Source organism: Caretta caretta, chromosome 15 (assembly GCF_965140235.1).
Source record: "Caretta caretta isolate rCarCar2 chromosome 15, rCarCar1.hap1, whole genome shotgun sequence".
Taxonomy (NCBI): domain Eukaryota; kingdom Metazoa; phylum Chordata; order Testudines; family Cheloniidae; genus Caretta; species Caretta caretta.
In genome coordinates, this window is record NC_134220.1 from 17,343,309 (window position 1) to 17,360,022 (window position 16,714).

Here is a 16,714-nt window from a genome sequence, read left to right on the forward strand (position 1 = left end):
AAAATGTATATATAATCTCTTCCATTTCTTTGATTAAACCGCTTCAGAATCTGGGATAACCTAGCCAGTAACAAAAGTGGGGACTCGACATTTTAATAGACTGTCTTTTGTGTGTGTGTTAATACTGTTCGGAAAGACTAGCAACTTTCTTTCATGTTGCGGTTTAAAAAATAATTGCATTATAAAAACCAGGTATCTGCAGAATGTAGCAGAGCTATTCCTGATCTCCACATATCAACAGAGAGTTCATTCTTGGTAGATGTGGCCTCCTAAAGGGAGAACTGAGTGTTGGAGGATCTTTACATTGTTCAGCCAGTGCTTATTCTCTTGGATTGTTGCCAGGAAATGTAGGGCACGATTGAGGAGAAATTTCCCTGCTGTCATCAATGAGTGCAGAATTAGTCAAGAGTCACATCAGAGAGAAAAGTGAATTATGTGATTAAAAGGAATAAACTGGATAGACGAGATTGCAAAATGTACTAAGTAATTCGAAAGATACCTTGCCATAAATTACCAAACCAGAGGTTTACAGTAATTGCTGCAGATGAGGATTAGTATAAAACTGAGAAACAAATAAAATCACTTCATTTTAACACTGTGGAATACATAACCATACCCTAATGTGTGCTAGGAGAGCTCTAATCTCTTGCCTAGTATCAGGACATACGTTTTATAGCATATCTAATTATAAAGATTAGCTAGGGAATCATTTGAATGAGATTAAAAATGATGAAATCTGTATGAGACAACTGTAAATCACCAGAAAATTCTTTCTAAGGTTCTGTTCTCCTGAAAATATACTAGCAGCTATATAGATGGAATGCTGCCGGAAGTGATCCATAGGGATTGTTCTCTGAATGCATGAGACTTTTAAAATCTAAAACCGTTAACACATAGCCTCTTGTTAATGATTCCTTGTACCATTTATTTGATGGAGTTCAAAGCTGGAAGTATTGTTGGTTTTTATTTTTGTGAAGTAACTGCAGTGTCACAATTATGAGGCATGGTTTTGTTTTTGTTTTTCTTTCAATTTTAGGTTATACAGTATACTAATACTTCCATTACAATGTCTTCCTCCTGGAAAAATCTTTTCTTGAAATTACACCTGATTTCACATCTCAACCTACATTTCATTAATAGCTGTGGCAAAATCCTGTGATTCAGTTAATATTTAGTACCTTTAGTGTGACGATCCATAGCTTTTTTTCAGGAAAACTGCCAGACTAAAATGTTGTGTTCCAAAACAAAGAGAAATAGTTTTTTTATGAAGAGTTAAGCATCTGGAAATGAGACTTTACATTAACTGATTTTTTTTTTTTTAAATTAGAATACTACGTTTCTCTTTCCCATATGGGTTAATACCTTCTACGGTATTGGAGGCAGAAATGGTGGAACGGTAGGTGGTAATGGAGTAAGTGCTAAAGATAAGCAAATTTTCCTGAGAAAAGATGACAAAAGGCCTATGATGAGTTTTGCTGACAAGGCTTGATTTATTTTCTCCTTCAAACCCTGAAGGATGAGGCAATGTTATATTTTTGGCTGTGTTGCATATGTGTTAACTTTTTCACCCCACAGAAATGCTTAATACAAACATTTTCTCACCTGCCCCCAAGTTTTTATTATTATTTATTAATTTCAATATTCAGGAATCTATGGATTGAGTAATTCTCTGCTGGATACTCCATGGAAGAAACTTCAGTATGGAAAGCAGCTTTTCACAGAGGTGATCAAGCAAAGTCAGGACCTTGCCAAAGAAGACCTGGTACAGGAGCTCATTAAAGTGCTGAATAATCAAGACCCGTAAGTACATAACGCACATTTTACTTAACATGAAGTACAAACATTTTAAAACTCACCTACAAAAACTGCGTTAAAGTAATGCTAAAGCTTCATCTTATATTAACCAAAGTCAAGTAAAGGTAAAATAATATACTTCCCTTCCCCCTTGGAACAAATTCCAGCCCTACTGATCTGATTTTGTGTGTGTTGCAGGCAGATACAGACCTACAAGACACTATCACTGCAAAAGCAGCATTAGTGTGGATCTGTGTTCTGACTTATCATACCTTACTCCTTAAAGATTACTCCTGCCAGGGCAGGAGTAGAGCATGCAAGATATAGGAAGGATAAATCATGATAAACTAAAACATGCTTTCCGTAACTCCTAACCCCAGATGTTGCCCTAGCTCGAGCCACAGATTTGGGATGGCTCAGGACAGGAGTCAGTAGTGACACTGTTTAGCTGCCTCTCTTGACACATATATGTAGTAAATATAGCCTGATTTTGGTCCATTGGATACAGTATGTGAGTTTGCATAAAACACTAGTCCAAGCCCTTCGCTAGGACCATAGCAGTTCTTACATAAACACCTACCTCCACTTGAATAGCATGTGCATTTCCTTGAATGAAGACTTGAAGTTCCCTGTCTTTTGTCAGCTTAATCTGGTTTAAAACAAAACTTAAGTATGTTTGTGTGGTATTTTCAAAGCTTCAGAGGAAGTGAAACATTTCTCATGACAAGCTGAGGGCTTTTGAAAACTGAACTGAGTGTTAAGTTGTGCATCTGTTCCGCTATTTTTACTATGCACTCGATATTACAAATGAAAAACACTGATGTGCTTCAAAAAACTTGCTGTGCTGTACTGTTCATTTAGCAGTAAGACAGCCGACCTGTAGGGTACTGCACAACTCAGATGCACATGCACCCAAGATCTTGCATTTGTGCTAATAGACATCAAGAGTATCACTTTGGTTCCAAAAGGGGGGAGTGTCTTAAAGGTAACTTTAAAGTTCAAAATTTTAAAATAAATGGCTGAGATTTTTTTCAAAGCACCCAATGGGAATTAAGAACTAAAGATATCTTTCATATGAAATATTTGGCACTTCATAAGCATTAATTCTGTGAGCTATCTAATAGGTTTATTGAATAAGATTTAATTCCCATAACAAACCCACCTCAGGATCTCTTCCCCTGTTGGTATTATGCGTTATATGTTTTTAGTGATTCCCTCTCCCCTCACTTGTGTAAACAGTCTGACTTGGTATATTTCCCCCAAAGAAAACTAGCATGATCTGGGACCCTGGGCTTCAATAGCAGTAACTAAAGTCATGTCAAACTGTATCATCTCTTTGTGGAGCAGGAAAAACTCTAGAAAAACAGGACTGAATCGTCCGTCTCCTTCCACTCTCTTCTTTGTCACGCTGAGTGCCTAACTGGCTGATGAACTTCGTCTTATTTTGGTAGACACTGACACAAGCTGGCCTATGGTGGGAGGCAGAAACTTGAGTAGTGATGGAGATGGAAGAGGCAGAGAACCAGAGAAGCAGGCATAGTGTGCAGAAAATAGTTTTAAATTTGTCTTTACAAATTGAATTTGTCAGTCATTGACATCATGAGTTATATTTTTTTTCCACATTTGGGGACCACGATCTAGTGTTAGGAGTGGAAGGCAGGAAATCTGGGTATTATTCCTAGCTCTGCTATGGACTCTCTGATCTTGGATTCTTTCTCTGTAGGGTGTTGAGGTTTCATTAATTACAGTTTACAAATCTCAATACCATTTTACTATTGCAATACGCTTTACCATGGCAGACTTGTTTACTTTGGAAATTTATTAAGCATTGTGCAATATAATTTTCCAGTTCCTCCAAATGTTTCTTGGAAGTTGCAGACTGGTTTCTGTCCAAAACAAAAGAAATCCCCATGAGTCCATCTTGAATAATACTTGTTTTTTACACTTTGTATTTTAAGTTACTTGACCATAAAAGTGGTATTCTTTTATTTCAAGAAACACTACAAATACAGAAAGGAAGGAATAGCAATGAAAGGAGAGAGACTGTCAAAAATCATTAAAATATTTAATAGAAAGCTGATGAAATGAAAGGTCAAGTCCTTGAGAAATTTTCTCTTGGAAACAGCTGACAAACCTTTTTATCTTTGGTCCCTTCTTTTCATGTTTGTTTTCAAAAAATCACATTTGATTTTGACATTTTGCCTTTTCTTTTTTACCATTATCAAGCTGTGTGTTGATTATAGTTAGTAAGGGTAGGAGGGTTTGTTTTGTGTTAATACTGGGCAAGAAATAGTGCTATTTATATTTCAGTCAGCTACCAGATCCCGCAATAGAGGATCAAGGAAAGGAACACGTGCAACCTGTATTGACCGAATATGCAGCTTTGTGCGTTCGTTGCCCGGGATATGGAACAAGGTAAAATAAATACTTCAAGGCAAAATAGACAACTATTGTATCAAGACATATATCTAAAGTCAAATGCTGCCATAAAATTTAACATGCTAGACCATAAAATGGGTTTGTTCAGTGAATTTAATATCTATGCATAAGTTTAATCACTTGTAATCCATAGATTATCTTCTTCTATTCTGATCTTTTTTTATTCCTAGCTTTGTGTCTTAGACATTGCTTGAAATGCCCATCAGTACCTGCTTTACCAAAAGCAACTACAGCATTTGCTCAAGAAACTTCCTGAAAAAGCACAAGATCAAATCCGCACAGACACACCCCTGGAACCCCGACCTGGGATATTCTATCTACTACCCAAGATCCATAAACCTGGAAATCCTGGGCGCCCCATCATCTCAGGCATTCGCACCCTGACAGCAGGATTGTCTGGCTATGTAGACTCCCTCCTCAGCCCTACGCTACCAGCACTCCCAGCTACCTTCGAGACACCACTGACTTCCTGAGGAAACTTCAATCCATCGGTGATCTTCCTGATAACACCATCCTGGCTACTATGGATGTAGAAGCCCTCTACACCAACATTCCACACAAAGATGGACTACAAGCCATCAAGAACACTATCCCCGATAATGTCACGGCTAACCTGGTGGCTGAACTTTGTGACTTTGTCCTTACCCATAACTATTTCACATTTGGGGACAATGTATACCTTCAGATCAGCGGCACTGCTATGGGTACCCGCATGGCCCCACAGTATGCCAACATTTTTATGGCTGATTTAGAACAACGCTTCCTCAGCTCTCGTCCCCTAAAGCCCCTACTCTACTTGCGCTATATTGATGACATCTTCATCATCTGGACCCATGGAAAAGAAGCCCTTGAGGAATTCCACCATGATTTCAACAATTTCCATCCCACCACCAACCTCAGCCTGGTCCAGTCCACACAAGAGATCCACTTCCTGGACACTACAGTGCTAATAAACAATGGTCACATAAACACCACCCTATACCGGAAACCTACTGACCGCTATTCCTACCTGCATGCCTCCAGCTTTCACCCTGACCACACCACACGATCCATCGTCTACAGCCAAGCTCTGCGATACAACCGCATTTGCTCCAACCCCTCAGACAGAGACAAACACCTACAAGATCTCCGTCAAGCTTTCTTACAACTACAATACCCACCTGCAGAAGTAAAGAAACAGATTGATAGAGCCAGAAGAGTTCCCAGAAGTTACCTACTACAGGACAGGCCTAACAAAGAAAATAACAGAACGCCACTAGCGGTCACCTTCAGCCCCCAACTAAAACCCCTCCAACGCATTATTAAGGATCTACAACCTATCCTAAAGGATGACCCAACACTCTCACAAGTCTTGGGAGACAGGCCAGTCCTTGCCTACAGACAGCCCCGCAACCTGAAGCAAATACTCACCAACAACCACATACCACACAACAGAACCACTAACCCAGGAACTTATCCTTGCAACAAAGCCCGTTGCCAATTGTGCCCACATATCTATTCAGGGGACACCATCACAGGGCCTAATAACATCAGCCACACTATCAGAGGCTCGTTCACCTGCACATCCACCAATGTGATATATGCCATCATGTGCCAGCAATGCCCCTCTGCCATGTACATTGGTCAAACTGGACAGTCTCTACGTAAAAGAATAAATGGACACAAATCAGATGTCAAGAATTATAACATTCATAAACCAGTCGGAGAACACTTCAATCTCTCTGGTCACGCAATCACAGACATGAAGGTCGCTATCTTAAAACAAAAAAACTTCAAATCCAGACTCCAGCGAGAAACTGCTGAATTGGAATTCATTTGCAAATTGGATACTATTAATTTAGGCTTAAATAGAGACTGGGAGTGGCTAAGTCATTATGCAAGGTAGCCTGTTTCCTCTTGTTTTTTCCTACCCCCCCACCCCCAGATGTTCTGGTTTAACTTGGATTTAAACTTGGAGAGTGGTCAGTTTGGATGAGCTATTACCAGCAGGAGAGTGTAGTGTGTGTATGGGGGTGGGGAGGATGTGAGAGAACCTGGATTTATGCAGGAAATAGCCCGACTTGATTATGTAAAGAGTTGTCACTTTGGATGGGCTAGCACCAGCAGGAGAGTGAATTTGTGTGCGGGGGTGGAGGGTGAGAAAACCTGGATTTGTGCTGGAAATGGCCCACCTGATGATCACTTTAGATAAGCTATTACCAGCAGGACAGTGGGGTGGGAGGAGGTATTGTTTCATATTCTCTGTGTATATATAAAGTCTGCTGCAGTTTCCACGGTATACATCTGATGAAGTGAGCTGTAGCTCACGAAAGCTCATGCTCAAATAAATTGGTTAGTCTCTAAGGTGCCACAAGTACTCCTTTTCAATTTGTCAAACAGTTACTAATGATGCTAGCTATAACTTCCTTAAAGTTAAGTAACTTTACCCTTTCAAAAATGTGTGGTTTTTTTTGCTATCCCACCTCTTCCTGTTGAGAACCTCAGCTTCAGAAAGTTTTTTTATATTTTTAAAAAGTTCATTGAGTCAAAAAATCACACTGTCCCTCTCAGAACACACACACACGAACAAGTTACTGCAACAGCTTCTTCTAAGTACATGAAAATGCTTTACTTGACATTGTAGTCCACAGCAAAATTACTGCATGCAGCAGCCTCTCAGTTGCCTCTTTCTTCCTCTATTCATCAATCTTCAGGAAACCAGGTGAAACCTGAAATCTCCTAAGGTTACCAAATCCAGGCTTTGGCTCCCCTTCTGGAATGAGCTGGAGTATTTTGCATATCCTATGCCACAGTTGAATATAGCAGGGAAAAGAAGGAATTATACCACCACTAGAGGGGTCTGTTGCATTTTTAGAGCACCCATCTATGTAGTATGTAGTCACTGCTCATTCCCACATCCTTTTTTTCTATTTTTGAGCTCCATTTTATTTTTTCCTTGCTTTTTTCATTCTCCCCTTTTCCTTTGTTTTCCCTCCATCCCCCATTGTACCTTTATTTTAACATTTAGTTTGCCTTTTTGCCAGCTATATGTGACAGATTATAAAGGGAAACTGATGTAGGATTTTTCAGTTTCCTTCTGCAGCAAATATTATATACATGGAGTTGGCTGCAAAAGGAAACTGACAATGGTTATTCAGTTTTGTGTCGTAGCCATTCAGCTGGGCTTATCATTAGAACTGAGCGAATATTTGATTTTTCTTTTTTCAGTTTGGTGGCTTAACCAAAAAAAAACTGGGGGGGACTTGTTTCAGATGGACCCAAAACAGAATTTTTTGGGACGTTTCTTGCTTAAATGAGTCATTTAACCAACAAAATAATTCATTTTTGGTTTTAATTTAATTTTGGGTATTTTTACCATTTTTTGTTTAAATCTAGCTAAATTTGGAAAAGAAACATAGTTTCAAAACGAAGTCAAAATATTCGTTTTGAAAATGTCAAAACAAAGCATTTGACTCTTTTTGGGGGGGGGGAAATTATATACTTTCAGCTGAAAACAATTGCTGAATTCAGCCTGAATTTGCGAGTAATTTCAGTCAACCCAGAACTCCATTTTTTTGGCGAGTAAAATACTGACCTGAAAGATTTTACCCTGCTCTACTTATCTCAGCTTTGCCTACTGCTGCTCTGCTTATCTCCAGGAGCCAGCATATTAGCAAAGTGACAGATCTGCTAGCAAGTGATGAGTTATATTGAACATCAGAAAGTATTAGTACATTATACTGACCCACTTCAACTTCTGATTCCAAACGTGAAGAAAACATAACCCTGTATGGAAAAATATAAACCTTTTTATGTCTCTTCTACCTAAGTAAGTGGAGAAATAGACTTGATTCTAAAAGTAAAATGTATATTGTATGCCTAGCTATATTAGGGATTTATTGTAGTTAACTCACTATATATAATAGCTAGGTGCCATATTCAGATTAAGAATTATTATGATCAGCTGAAGCTTGGTCTCCTCCATCTTCTCTTAATTTGTGCTCGCTTTCTTAAGTGAGGTATTCTCACTTTCTCCCTCCAGGAAGAAAGGAGTAAACATTGAGAATCAGTTATTGTTATGAGAAGGTTTGCACAATATATATCTTGTACCCTAACGTGAAGGTTATGGCTCTGCCAATACCTGGAGGCAGAGAATTCCTCAGATATGGGTCTGCCAGGGAGAATAAACTGGCGTCCCCGCAATAACTGACTCAGTCAGCTATGTCATTTCCATTGCTGTAGCTGTCTTGGTGGATAAATGAGTGAGAGGTAGTCTCTGAAATGGCTGGTCCTAATTTCCTAGGGGGTTTTAAAGAATAACGTCAGAACTTTTAAACAGATTTGGAGAGAACTGACTGAGAAGCCATTGCAAAATGCAGAGTACTGCTTTGATGTGTAATAAAACACATGCAGAAACATGACCTGTTTATTTATGTACTGGGTACTGAAGTCCTGAAGGAATACATGAAGGGAAATACTTGTTTTTGTGTTTCACTGGTTGTACTCTGCCAATTTTAGGGAAAGGAGAAATGGCATTGGATATTTATGGACTAAATATTGAGACATAGTTTTAACCTATTCCCAATACATTAGTCGCTTTAGTTCACCATGCCAGGTCTAGTATTTCCCAACTCTCAGCATAAGGCAACTTAAATCCTCAAACTTGCTGACTTAATTATCCCAGACACTCAGAGTTGTCTTCCGTGAAAATATCAGATACATTTTTCATCTTCGTTGGAATTACTATTCACATATGTTGAGACGTTGCTGCTGACAAAGTGCATGACCATTGCAGTATCTCAACACATCACTAGCCTTAGGAGAGAACACATGGAGTCACGCCATTCACAATTAATGGTTCTGAATGTGGGAGACAAAGTGGAATAAATCCCCAATATAAGACAGAGTAGGAAGAGTGTGGCAAACATGTAATGATATGTAAGCAGAACTAGTCTAACCTATTTTTCACCATTGCTGTTTCTTTATTTAGGACTTCAGTTCTGATTAATACTGTACAGGTGGTCTCATCTAGCAATCTCCAAGCTCTTCATAAACATTAGGCCTCACAACATCCCATTCAGGCAGTTGTACCCATTTTGCAGCTGGGTGAGCAGAAGTGATTTGACCAACACCACAAAATTAGTGGTAGCATTAGGCATGGAACTCAGAAGTGTGGACTGCCAATCCTTTGAGTGAATCGGTAGACTAAATTGCCTGTGTGAAAATGCAATTCATGTAAAACAGAGGTCAACTTGGGTTTGAAATAAGGGACAGCTGACTAGTACATAGGTGTCCCTGCACATCTGTGATTTATGGCTGTACTAATTAGAGCTGGTAATCAAGGCTAAGGTGGACTGCAAGGTCTCATACCTTCCCACGCGAAGCCTGATTTTTTTGCTGTGTAAATCAGAAGTTGCACTGAAGTCAGTGGAGTTACACACAGCAGTTTTACATCTGGGTGAGAGCAGACTTGCATCTCAATGTTCAAAAATTGCTCTTTGGAGAGACTGTGCTCCTCAGAAGAGAAACGGAGAGGTTCTTTGTATGACCTTGCGTCTGTGTCCTCAGGTGGTGATTAGTGGTATTCTGGACGGGTGAGCAATAAGGCTGAGGAGATTTGTATGGGCATTTGATACAAAAAGGAAGAATGCAGAAGTAAGTTGATATAAATAATCAGCAAGGATGTGTGTGTCTGATGATATTTGTGCCAACTAAATGCTGCCAGGTAAAATTTATTTTCAAGCTAGAACTGACTTGAACATATTCAGCAATTAAAAAGCTTATCATTAGTCTTCTCTGCTATATATTGTTCTCCTTGTCCATCAGCCTGAAGCTTTGTGTGGTTGTTGCCTTAAGTGCAGCAGTGAAGAAAGATAGTACAGAATTTGATTCAGTGGAATGGGGTGTGGGGAACCCAAGTTATTTCCTGACGCAGGGAAGAAAGGTAAGCAGCAGGATACGAACCCTGGACTTCAGGAAAGCAGACTTCGACTCCCTCAGGGAACGGATGGCCAGGATCCCCTGGGGGACTAACTTGAAGGGGAAAGGAGTCCAGGAGAGCTGGCTGTATTTCAAGGAATCCCCGTTGAGGTTACAGGGACAAACCATCCCGATGAGTCGAAAGAATAGTAAATATGGCAGGCGACCAGCTTGGCTTAATGGTGAAATCCTAGCGGATCTTAAATATAAAAAAGAAGCTTACAAGAAGTGGAAGGTTGGACATATGACCAGGGAAGAGTATAAAAATATTGCTTGGGCATGTAGGAATGATATCAGGAGGGCCAAATCGCACCTGGAGCTGCAGCTAGCCAGAGATGTCAAGAGTAACAAGAAGGGTTTCTTCAGGTATGTTGGCAACAAGAAGAAAGCCAAGGAAAGTGTGGGCCCCTTACTGAATGAGGGAGGCAACCTAGTGACAGAGGATGTGGAAAAAGCTAATGTACTCAATGCTTTTTTTGCCTCTGTTTTCACTAACAAGGTCAGCTCCCAGACTGCTGCTCTGGGCATCGCAAAATGGGGAAGAGATGGCCAGCCCTCTGTGGAGATAGAGGTGGTTAGGGACTATTTAGAAAAGCTGGACGTGCACAAGTCCATGGGGCCGGACGAGTTGCATCCGAGAGTGCTGAAGGAATTGGCGGCTGTGATTGCAGAGCCATTGGCCATTATCTTTGAAAACTCGTGGCGAACGGGGGAAGTCCCGGATGACTGGAAAAAGGCTAATGTAGTGCCAATCTTTAAAAAAGGGAAGAAGGAGGATCCTGGGAACTACAGGCCAGTCAGCCTCACCTCAGTCCCTGGAAAAATCATGGAGCAGGTCCTCAAAGAATCAATCCTGAAGCACTTGCATGAGAGGAAAGTGATCAGGAACAGCCAGCATGGATTCACCAAGGGAAGGTCATGCCTGACTCATCTAATCGCCTTTTATGATGAGATTACTGGTTCTGTGGATGAAGGGAAAGCAGTGGATGTATTGTTTCTTGACTTTAGCAAAGCTTTTGACACGGTCTCCCACAGTATTCTTGTCAGCAAGTTAAGGAAGTATGGGCTGGATGAATGCACTATAAGGTGGGTAGAAAGCTGGCTAGATTGTCGGGCTCAACGGGTAGTGATCAATGGCTCCATGTCTAGTTGGCAGCTGGTATCAAGTGGAGTGCCCCAAGGGTCGGTTCTGGGGCCGGTTTTGTTCAATATCTTCATAAATGATCTGGAGGATGGTGTGGATTGCACTCTCAGCAAATTTGCGGATGATACTAAACTGGGAGGAGTGGTAGATACGCTGGAGGGGAGGGATAGGATACAGAAGGACCTAGACAAATTGGAGGATTGGGCCAAAAGAAATCTGATGAGGTTCAATAAGGATAAGTGCAGGGTCCTGCACTTAGGACGGAAGAACCCAATGCACAGCTACAGACTAGGGACCGAATGGCTAGGCAGCAGTTCTGCGGAAAAGGACCTAGGGGTGACAGTGGACGAGAAGCTGGATATGAGTCAGCAGTGTGCCCTTGTCGCCAAGAAGGCCAATGGCATTTTGGGATGTATAAGTAGGGGCATAGCGAGCAGATCGAGGGACATGATCGTTCCCCTCTATCCGACATTGGTGAGGCCTCATCTGGAGTACTGTGTCCAGTTTTGGGCCCCACACTTCAAGAAGGATGTGGATAAATTGGAGAGAGTCCAGCGAAGAGCAACAAAAATGATTAGGGGACTGGAACACATGAGTTATGAGGAGAGGCTGAGGGAGCTGGGATTGTTTAGCCTGCAGAAGAGAAGAATGAGGGGGGATTTGATAGCTGCTTTCAACTACCTGAAAGGGGTTTCCAAAGAGGATGGCTCTAGACTGTTCTCAACGGTAGCAGATGACAGAACGAGAAGTAATGGTCTCAAGTTGCAGTGGGGGAGGTTTAGATTGGATATTAGGAAAAACTTTTTCACTAAGAGGGTGGTGAAACATTGGAATGCGTTACCTAGGGAGGTGGTAGAATCTCCTTCTTTAGAGGTTTTTAAGGTCAGGCTTGACAAAGCCCTGGCTGGGATGATTTAACTGGGAATTGGTCCTGCTTCGAGCAGGGGGTTGGACTAGATGACCTTCTGGGGTCCCTTCCAACCCTGATATTCTATGATTCTATGTTTCTAGTCCTTCTTCAAATCTGAGTTTTTATTGGCGTTTTTCAGACCTATTTCTATGTGGTGCTATTGTGGTCAAGTGAAATTAATGGAAAAATTTAGATTAAAGTATTATTGTGCAAATGGTTAGACAAAAATGAAGTTTACAATTTTTTTCTTCCCTTATTTTCTTTCAGGACTAACACAGTCATTCTCATTGATGCAGAAGGACATGTTACTTTCACAGAGCGCACCATGCTCAATGCAGATATCAACCAATGGAAAACAAGCACCTATCAGTTCGAACTGCAGACTTAACAACTTTCCATTTGAATGAATCATGATAAAAGAAACAAGAGAACAAGCTATTGAACTCCAGTGAAGGCTTTGTACCAGCCTCCAGCACCCTGAGATGGAAAGGAAAAGCTTATTAAATCCATAGCATACCCTAGCAACTACTAAAACCTTTTGCACAAAACCAAGGGAAGAAAGTTTTTACAGTAAAATTTTGGCTGGATTAAAAATGTTGCTTTTTGTGCAAGTCTTTATTTTAAGTTTCAAGGACACAGTTTATTTTCTAGGCATGATTTTTAAATTATGTTGTTAATATCTAGGCGATTGATCCTGCAAGGTATTGAGTGCTTCTTACGAGGTGCTAACTGCCCCTAGTTCCTTTTGATTTCAATCAGAGCTGAAGGTATGCAGCACCTTGGAAGATCAAGTTCTACGTTATTAAAGTTCAAAGATTTTCAGAATGTAACTTAAACCTTCAGAATCAATCGTGATAACTTTTCACACTTCGCTCAGCTTGGCCAAAGACAAACTAGTCAGGTACACATTTATTTATGGTTGATTTCTAGTCACTTTGTGAACTGGCATAACTATGTCATGTGACTTCTGGAAATGATCCCTGGGAATGGTGGTTATGTGAATTATAAAAAAAATTCCATTGGAATTTTACAAAGAAACATTTCTATTGATCATAGACCATAAAGGTTTTAGAAAATCTGTCTGCCTTTTCAACATATGCTTGTAGGATTTTTTGATCATGGATCTGGGCATCGATGAATGTATGTTACGTTCGCAGACTGGGTTGTTTTAGTGTAATATAACAATTTTTCAGACATACAATGGTGCAGTGTTCTGCACAGGGAAAAGGGTTGTTATTCTTCACAAGTCTATTTTCCCTTAAGTTGTACAGTGTTGAGTAAAGTGATTTATGTAGTATTGTCTTTCTCATTTGTATCCAATACTTGTTTCTGATGAGGGAATGAAACTGAAGTTTGGGTCTGTGCTCTTTAATCTCTTGTTCAGGAGAGATTAAAGCATCATGGAGTGTGATGGGCTCCCTCTCTGAAGTGAAGGAATCAGCTGCTCTGTATTGTGGCACCTTGTTGCCTGCAGTCTAACCAGCAATGTAGGCCTCTTTTTTCTTCTAGACTGATAACTAGTAGGATATGTTTTCAAACAAAAAGTGAACTATATGAAGTTTATACTTATGCTTTTTGGTAAGCTTTGGTTTTAGCTTTATTTCTGTACTGGTATAATGTGTTAAAAGCTGGGAGTGATTGCTGATATTTTATGGTAGAATAGAATATTTGTTACCTGGTGACATATTACAATATTATAGTGCTGGAAAAAGTTAGGTGTTAAAATACACTTCCCATGTTCCTTTAAGCTGTAAATTATAAAGCTGGTTATTTAAATGTATTTTTTCTTTCCATTAGTCAGTGCCAATAGTGGGTGATGGAGAGAATCTCTTGCTAATGTCAAAGTATTTTAAAATCCAAGATTATTTTGCTGCCGTTATAGTTGTACTGTAACTTACTCCAAATGCCAAACCTTAAATACTGATTTGACTCATTGACTCCCTCCTCCCCCTTCATTGAGTGTGTTCTTTACTGTGATCAGAGAATTGTAGAAAGGGTTGCAATATAGCAGTATTTCCTATATTGCTCATAGAGAAGTTCAGTTGTTTTCTCTACTCCGGGCCTATTATTTTGTACTGAAATGCTTAGAGGAAACTAAGGCCTCTTAGGGTGTCATCTGTGGTGTGAGTGGAAACCAGATTTCTCATTGGGGTTCTAATAGGACTGCAAAAGGCCATTTCCAGAGTAATGACTGTCTGGCGATACCAAAGCAGTATTCAAATTAGTTATTTCCCTCTTATGATCATTTTAGATAAGAGTTTTGCCTGTTTAAATATTTCTAGTGATACCAGGCTACTCTCTCATGCTTAATTGAGCATGCGGGTAAGTGCTTTGCTGGATCAGAGCCATACTGTGTAACAAATGCACAAGTGCACCTTCGAACAAATTTTAAGGACCAGACTGCTATCACAATCACAGTTATGCCTGTTTGTGACTCATGCACCTGGATGGTTGCATTGAACTTCATTTCAAGTGCGGGGGACTCCTGGATTTCCTTCTCCTGAGCTATGGAAGGAGTTTAATGTTTCTTTACATGGCTATTTATTCTATCAATTAAATTCACTGGTGTGTGTGTGTGTGTGTATAATCTGTTGTACTTGCAAACATAATGAATATAAACACAGAAGCAAAAAATAGTCCATAATCAGGAATATATGGAATTACATTATCGTTTACAATTAATGGTAAAAAATATCTCATTCAGACAGATTCTATAACCCAGCCAGTTGGTATTCCGTAGTGGCAAAGGATTCTGATTTAGTTCTGTCAGTGTTTGATTGAGCCTTGAACCTCTAAGCTTTTGTAAATGTAGTACTAAAAAACTGTTTTTAAATTTGAGATTGGCAAGTGTGCATTTAACTTTTGTTGTTACTAAAAGTATTTTAACTCATCATTCACAGTCTATTTATATATGTCAGAAACACTGCCAAAGTATGAATGGCTAAAATTTGACCTACATTTAAACTTGTTACCTACATTTAAACATATTACCTTCATAGAAAGTAGAAATATTTGCAATTGCTTTTCATCCTCAAAATGTTGTACAAACATCAATCTTCAGAACAATCCTTTGAGGTAGGTAAGTATGAAAATGAAGTATTAACCCATCTTACAGATGGGGAAATTGAGACAGAGGCTTATCACCTTAGCCAGAGGCAGATTGTCGGTGTCGGAGCTTGGATTCGACCACAGGAGATCTTAACGCCCTTTCCTACAATTTAAATCAATCTCTTGATGGCTGGGTTTTGTATTTGTTCAATATATCCAACTTCTAATTGCTGAGAGTTTAAAATGAAAAAGACCATGGGGGGGGGGGGGCTCTACAAAATATGTAGAGTTCCTCTGCTGGCTGTATCATAGCAGTAATACAGTGACCCCTAGCTTACTCTTGTGGAAGTTTATGGGAGTTTTGCCCTTGACTTTAGTGGAAACATAATCAGGCTCTCTATTCCCAGAGCTGCACTGATATCAGCAATGGTACTAGAGCATGGAAATGTTGAGGTATAATTATTTGTATAAGCTGGTGTTCATTGCTAAGTGCTAATTTTAGTTGCATTCAATCACTGGAAAAAATCAACTATAACCAAGTGATGACAAAATTGACAGAGAAGGCATTTTATTTTTATAAGGTATTTTAAAAAGAGGGAATATCAAATGTAAAACTACAAATTAGATTATTGGGTGACATGTTTTTCAGTTTCTTGCTGTGAAATTAATTTGTGTGGGGTATCTTTTTAAAGTCATAAGGTTACAGCAGCTTTTTCTCCTACCAAACAGTTTTTTCCACTGTGATGATAATTAGAAGGAATTTATAAATACTATTTATAAATCTTGATTCCAAGTTTTTGCCTTTTTAAGCTATTTTAAATTTTGTCATTTGTATATCTGTATTGAAAACCAGAGTCCGAATAAATTGTTTGGTGACCAAATCTTTGCCACCCTAATAAATTGTGTACGTGTTTTGTACCTGTGTGCACATGGGATGGGGTAAGGAGACACTCAGTGATGTAACGGGGAGTAGAAATAAGAGAGAGATGTAGAATGACATCTGTTTCCAACACGTTCACTTTTTTTCTTTTAGGGTGGCTTTTTCAAAACCGCTCAGCATTGGCCTAGCAGTATGACCAAAAGGTTAATACATAACAGAACAGGAAGGAAGCTATGGTCACGTGCCAGTGTTCAGCTGCACAAGTTTGACACACTTTTTCAGTAAATTTCTCTGTGGATTGTGGGAATAAATACTCAAAATTAAATGCACAAATTCTTTTGGAAATGGGGTGGAAATTGCATATTGTGTTTGAGTAGATGAACGGATACAATACAAGACAAATGAACTGAGTGGCTTTGCCCACTTCGGCTCAGAGGCAGGCATATACACACATTGCTTTTCTGGTGGCACCAATATAGTACATCCCTGCAAGAACCTGTTTGATGTCTTTCCCTCACTCCTCCTTTCTCTGCAATAGAGC

The 16,714-nt window shown here is 39.7% G+C and overlaps 1 protein-coding gene across 6 annotated transcripts in view; it reads left to right on the forward strand.

Moving 5' to 3' along the window:
* Positions 1 to 16,714, forward strand: part of TANGO2 (transport and golgi organization 2 homolog) — a 98,938-nt gene that overhangs the window by 75,003 nt on the left and 7,221 nt on the right. For 3 of the 6 annotated variants that reach the window (XM_048822083.2, XM_048822085.2, XM_048822084.2), the window contains 3 exons: positions 1,647 to 1,800; positions 4,105 to 4,209; positions 12,513 to 16,193. In XM_048822083.2, the coding sequence (XP_048678040.1) occupies positions 1,647 to 1,800; positions 4,105 to 4,209; positions 12,513 to 12,633 (380 nt within the window). In that variant the 3' untranslated portion in view covers positions 12,634 to 16,193. Of the gene's footprint in view, positions 1 to 1,646; positions 1,801 to 4,104; positions 4,210 to 4,403; positions 6,115 to 12,512; positions 16,194 to 16,714 lie in introns of those variants that run through there. The other 3 variants (XM_075119980.1, XM_048822080.2, XM_048822081.2) reach the window with 3 other exon arrangements.